Raw genomic sequence first — 6,431 nt, forward strand, 5'->3', positions numbered from 1 at the left:
TGATCAACAATATGAATGAAGTGATCCATCCTGCTTTGCATTAGCGGTTCAGACTGGTGGTGTTGTGGGGGGAGATTTTCTTGGCACTCTTTGGGGTCCTTAGTATCAATGGGGCATAGTCTACGTGAGTGTTGATGCTGACCATGTCCATCCCTTTATGACCATCATCTTCTGATGGCTATCTCCATGTGCCATGTCACAAAGCTCAAATAATCTCAAACTGGTTTATAATGAGCTCACTGTGCTCAAATGGCCTCCACAGTCACCAGATCTCAATCCAATAAACCATCTTTGGGGAGTGTTGGAACAGGAGATTCGCATCATGAATGTGTAGCCGACTAATCCACAGCATTAAGTGATGACAATATGGAGGAGAATCCCAGAGGAATGTTTGCAGCACCTTGTTGAATCCACGCCATGAAGAATTGCGGCAGTTCTGAATGCAAAAGGGGATCCAACCAGCTAATAGCAAGGTGTACCTAATAATGTGGCTTGTGAGTGTAAAGTGAAGTCACAACACATTCATAGTGTGGATTACAGTATTTGTATTTTCATGAAGAATCCAATGTTTTGTGATCAAACATTTGAAAAATCAGTGTTAGTGAATTATTTTACTGTTAAGTGATTCCTGAGCCTTATGGTGGAGCATGTTTAAAAAGAAAGTTCTTCATACTTATTTTTGCTACTTAGTGTAATAATTTTGTTCAAAAAACCCTCTGATGCCAAGCTATATCAGAAAAATAAACTTACCTTTGAAAACGTCGCACATGTCAGTGGTGATTTCAAAGTTTCTGTTCAGATGTTGCCTTGCGATGGTCTTTTCTTGAACTCACACTGCCACCTAGTGACTGCTTAGTGAATGACATATTTAAACCAAGTGGTAGAAATGACCAGAACAGGGTGATGAAGTACAGCTCATTTTTCATACTAGATCTGGAGCCTTAAAATAAGCTCAAATAAACGGCTGCACATGCCATTTTCTTATTTCTTTTTTATTTTGTATTATTTGCACGTGTCTGGTGTAATAAGACATATGTTATTAATAATAATAATAATAATAATAATAATAATAATAATAATAATAATTATTATTATTATTATTATTATTATTACTTAAGTCTCAATAAATCCTCTTTATTCCTCTCAGGTAATGAAAATATCTTAATAACTGGATTTACAGCGCGGTGATGCACTGGTACGAGACTGCATACGTTAACGAGGTGCATCATAAATTTGCCCGTTAAAGCCGAGGATTACGTTATAGTAAGTTTATTACACAGAAAATCACCCGAAAAATCCCGGACCATCGAGAAGCGAATTGATGACATGAAGAATCATCTTCGTGTCGAACTGGAATCGTCCCCGCATAAATCAAAGTCATCCAGACGATCTGGATCTGCAAAATTAGATCTGGACCACCCTGTAGAACATTCGTGCTAAACAATGAAATGAAAAAAGCGTTAAGATGAAGTGCTAAAAAATGAAGAGAGAATGAGGAAATTTGGAAATAGTTGTTTTTAAAAGCTGAAATAAAGCAGTGTATGATGATCACGAAACATTTTGTCAAAAGGCGCTATATGGAGGATTTTTTTCTTCTACATCATATCCGCAATAAATTACAAATTAAATAATACCGCAGATTTGACTTCTATTCATTTACTTTCCCAAATTCAAAAATATTAAAACGTTTTTTATTTTTTTTTTATAACACCCCCGTTCTTTTGATTTATTTATTAGTACTTACTTCACGAATCATTCCCAAACTTTTCAAAGTCTCCCTTTTAGAAATAGGCTACTCGTAGTTGTCACGTTTCTCGTCTCCTTTTCTTAGTTGATGTTTCCTGATTTCCCTCATTAAATTAACAGACACATCGCCCCGCAGAGCGGCCACTTCTACACGGACTTCGATTGGAGGGATCAGTCCGATGCCGTGACGTGCTGATTGCTCAATAAAGCCGCACGAGCAGAGTGAGTGCCCCCTATTTCCCGCGCTCCATTCTCGCGCATTTTCACTAACGAGTCACCTGCGCACGCCGCCGATGAGGATTTAAACCTGCGCTCGCGCTCTTTCGTTTATGTCGTGTTTCTGTTTGGCGCATTAACAGCATGGCGCGTTTGGATTGTTGGTGTCTTTTCTGGATGGTCGTTTGCTGGACGGGTGTGCAGTTTGTTTTTGCAGCGTCCGGAGACGTGACAAATAAATGTGACGGGGACAAGACGATGACGCTGTCATTTGCAGGCTCTCCGACGGTTTATCTCCAGAGTAAGTGTGGGGTGTAGAGCATTGGGACTTGTCACCGCCTGCGTTTTCCAGTATATATCGTCTACTTCTATTTTTTTTTTTTCAGAAACGAGTGGTGGACTCGTAAAGGTAACCAACAATCTCCCAGGAGTTGTCCTCCGTGTAATGGCTGGTCGCCCCACACTAACGGTGCCCTTTTCTTCCCCGTACGGTTATGCGTCTGAAAAGGTGAGTAGCGCTAACGCTTCAGCCGTTGGTTGCCGTTTTTAATTAAGTTGTGTGTCTTGTGGTTTTGAGCCTCTTGTTCACTTTAGGGCTCTCAATACGTTGTGACTGTTGCTGTTGGATCTCAATCAAATCTGAAAACCTTCACATGCCCTAAACCAGGTTTGTTACTCTTCTGTTACTGTTACACCGCTTGTGTCTCTGTCGTCTTTTAATTGGGCTTTATGACCATCGCAGCTCGCCGATCTGGGAGTGTTGCTGAGAGATGTGTAGTTGCAGCCGGTGAGAAGCTCCCTTGTGGAGGGTCTTCCTCCATCACTCAAGCTGACTGTGAAGCCAACAACTGTTGCTACGATTTCGGCAGCAGCACAAGTCCATGCTACTATGCCAATGATGGTGAGTGGTTGTGGGGTGTGTGAGCAAAGGTGGCTGCTACTGGTTAATCATACTTGTTTGTCTTATCCAGTGACTGTGCAGTGCACTCTGGATGGCCAGTTTGTGGTGGTGGTGTCTGAGAATGTGACCCTTCCTCCCTTGGATCTTGGGTCCATCCAGTTGGTGGACAGTAGTTCCCCCAGCTGCAGCCCTGTGACCAGCCTGTCCAGCTTTGTCATGTACCAGTTTCCAGTCAGTGCCTGTGGCAGCACAGTTCAGGTGAGACTCCATCTGGGGGATATGTAGGAGTAGTGGGATCTTACGCTTGCTATGGTTCTTGAGTGATCAGTAATAAAATGTTATGTATTAGACCTGATGGCATCTGCTGGGTGTTCTAATCCTATACTACAGAATAGGAAATCTCATCTCCTTTAACTAGGGCAGTTTGCAGTCTGTATGGTCAGACAACTTTGAGGACAGTTAAATTTGTTGCTGATGATCTAGAAATGGAACACCAACCCTGCACCGACTTCATGGCCAGCACTAATTCTAATGTCCCTATTTTCAGCTGGCTGGTGGCAATGTGACTTACCAGAACACCATGTCTGCTGCCATCACTGTGAGGACTGGTCCAGAGGGTTCCATCACCAGGGACAGTGTCTACAAGTAAGGCTTCTGAACCTGCTTCCTCTAACCCTAAATGTGCTGTACATGCTATGATGTGGTGTTTCTCTCCTCAGGTTATTCTTCCAGTGCACCTACTCGGGAAGCCAGGATGTGCAAGTGGAGGCTGAGGTGTATACTGTGGCGCCACCTCTTCCAGTAGTAGAGCAAGGGCCATTTGACCTGGAATTGGTCATTGCAACAGGTACTTGGTGTTTGTCCTTGTTGGTTAGATCTGATTATTAGAATGACTAAGGTGTTTTTAAATGCCTGATGCCCTTGGAGATGAGAGGATCATGTGGTTAGGGTGTGTTTTCTCCACTAATGCCTCTTCTTTCCATGGTCAGATTCCTCCTATGGCTCCTACTATGTGGATGCTGACTACCCTGTGACCAAAACTCTGAGGGATCCTGTGGCTGTGGAAGTGCACATCGTGAACAGGACTGACCCTAACCTTGTGCTGACACTTGGGGACTGCTGGGTCACCCCAGGACCTTCTGCTTCTAGTCAGCCCCAGTGGAGCCTTCTGGTGAATGGGTAGGTGCCTCACTGTGAGGTTGAGGAGGGCTTGGCTGTTCAGTGCTAACTGGGGGTCTGTTTGTCCCAGGTGCCCATACTCGGGAGACAACTATTTGACCAGCTTGGTGACTGTGGACAGCACATCTGGAGTGGCCAACCCAAGTCATTACAAGAGATTTGTGTTTGAGATGTTTGCTTTTTTGGATCCGGTAGCTCAGCAAGCCTTGGCTGAGAAGGTGGGTTTTGTGGCAAAGGGGAATCCTGCCTTGTGGTTTTGCTTGATAGACTTCCTGCCCTTAGGCCTTCAAGTATTTCTGCTGGTTGGGTTCCTAGTGATGTGATCTCAATTTCTCTGCAGATCTTCATCTACTGTGTTGCTGCTGCCTGCTATCCCTCTGCCACTGACCCCTGTACTGAGAGCTGCCCTGCAAGAAGTGAGTAGCCTGTGGCAGTTTGGCTGTGGGGTCTTTGTTAGAAAATGGCATCAGTGTTTCTAATTCGGTGCCTTGTAATTGAAGCTATGCACAGAGTGGTATGGGAACTTCTTGTCTCACAGACCTGGGATGTGAAATCTGTTTCTGCCTTGTAAAGGGGGCTCGGAGTGTAAAACTAAACCCTACCACTTTGTTTTCAGGATCTGGCAGAGCTGCAGACAAGTTGGTACAAATTGCTGCTTTCAGGAAGAATGTGCTCCTTCACAGTGGTCCTGTGCTCTTTGAGGCTGACCAGGTGCCAACATCCAGACTGGAGCAGAAAGGTAACCATCTTGATCCTCCTACTGGTGTAGGACTGAGTTCTGCTTGTGGCCTTGGCTGATCCTTAACTGGATGGCTTGGAGAGTAAATGTCCTTTGTCTTCCTCCCACAGCCTCTCTTCCCACTGGATACCTGGTGCTGGGAGCTGCAGCTGCCATGTTGATGGTGGTCCTGATTTTGGCTGTAGTTGTTGTTAGGCGGTTGAACAGCCAGAAAGTGAATCTGAAATTTTAATAAAGGCTTTTCATGAATGGTTGGAATCTTGTGTTCAATTAAAGCGCTATAAACCTGTGGGTCTGGTGTCCAAGCTCCAGCTGTTGACTTTCATTTATTATGAAATGGGTGGTTTGCTGGAGTTGGCACCATTTTGTTTAATCATTCATAGCTGGCCTCCTTTTCTTAGTTATCCCGTCTTTGACAAATGTTCTCATGGAGTGCTTTTAATGGCTTGTCTGACAAGTGTCTGCTTGTGCAGGACTGCTTTACTGAACGCTGGGATGTGTGAGTTACCCTCTATATCCTGAATGGCTCTATCGATCACATGGAGGCTTTGAGCTGACATGCATGTGTTTTTTGGGGGCATCTTTCTCTTATTGGTGTCACACATTGCTTAGCAAAGGCACCAGTGTGCCTTCTAAGGCTGGCATGGCTTGATATCTCAATCAGTGCCCCTCTATCCCACCTCACTAGGTCCCATCATCCAGTCTTGTGTATTTATCAGTGCTATGGTGCAAAAATGTACCTGTGGCAGATGGCATGGTCTGAAATGACTTGGAAGTCTGTTAAAATGCCACCAACCGGAGAGTACCTCACGAACTTGAGCTCCTTCAGTCTGATTAGCACACTGTCTTTATGCTTGGCTAATTCTCGCCAACATGTGCCTAATCAACATTAAGGATGGTGTATGATAACTTCCTGTCGTTACATGACTATGTTGAAACATTTCCTCATTGTGAAGACTCGCTCTGTCGCACAACATTAAGGTGAGATCATAGCTGACTGTGTAGCCCAATGTCTGGACTACTGCAACTCTGCTGCTGGTAGTGCTGGCCTGTCACCAGTTTGCCATTCCAAATGAAATGGCACTTCTAGTGTTGTGCCACTCTCACTTTAAGTCACGATGTTTGGTTTCCTTCAGCAGTGGATACATTTTAAATTCATAATTGCCTACAACCCAGTCAATGGCTCGTATACAGGAGGTCCCCGAAAACCAACTCTTTTTAAAGAAGTGAAATGTTCAGTATGATCCACTTGAAGTCCTATGTAGCATTGCTTTGAGCTCTCAATCCCCCTGGTAATGCTATTTGTCAAGTGAGTTTGACTGAGCAATAAGGAGGGGGCAAAATTGGAGTTTCAGGTGAGTCATCCATGCATATTACAGAGGAAAATGGTAGGCACTGGGACATAAGCCTGCACATTATAACCTATCGTCTTTATTGTATGGTTTCCGCCCTTTGTTTTTTTTAATATCCTAATAAAGGAGGTCCTGAGGATCCTGGAGCCATTCCAGCAGACCTCGGGCACAAGGCTACTGTGTGCAAATCTGTTCATCTAACAACCAGGTTACAATGGCACCATGAACACAGGAAACCCTGAAGCTGTGTGGGCTCACAATGCACTGCTGTCACCACTTTGTGACCCCAAGCAAGTGG

General features: G+C 44.3%; 1 protein-coding gene across 1 annotated transcript; it reads left to right on the plus strand.

Annotated features, from left to right (window-relative positions):
* The first annotated feature begins 2,065 nt into the window (after positions 1 to 2,065).
* On the plus strand, positions 2,066 to 5,030 carry LOC120522278 (zona pellucida sperm-binding protein 4-like). The gene is made up of 12 exons (XM_039743326.1): positions 2,066 to 2,263; positions 2,349 to 2,470; positions 2,557 to 2,629; positions 2,705 to 2,863; positions 2,934 to 3,121; positions 3,411 to 3,508; positions 3,583 to 3,710; positions 3,853 to 4,042; positions 4,113 to 4,260; positions 4,383 to 4,458; positions 4,659 to 4,781; positions 4,892 to 5,030. Exons 1-12 carry the CDS (start codon positions 2,107 to 2,109, stop codon positions 5,011 to 5,013), a joined length of 1,584 nt encoding a protein of 527 aa, XP_039599260.1. The 5' UTR covers positions 2,066 to 2,106; the 3' UTR covers positions 5,014 to 5,030.
* The last annotated feature ends 1,401 nt before the right edge of the window (positions 5,031 to 6,431 follow it).

The sequence above is a fragment of the Polypterus senegalus genome, unplaced genomic scaffold (genome assembly GCF_016835505.1).
Source record: "Polypterus senegalus isolate Bchr_013 unplaced genomic scaffold, ASM1683550v1 scaffold_718, whole genome shotgun sequence".
Classification (NCBI taxonomy): domain Eukaryota; kingdom Metazoa; phylum Chordata; class Cladistia; order Polypteriformes; family Polypteridae; genus Polypterus; species Polypterus senegalus.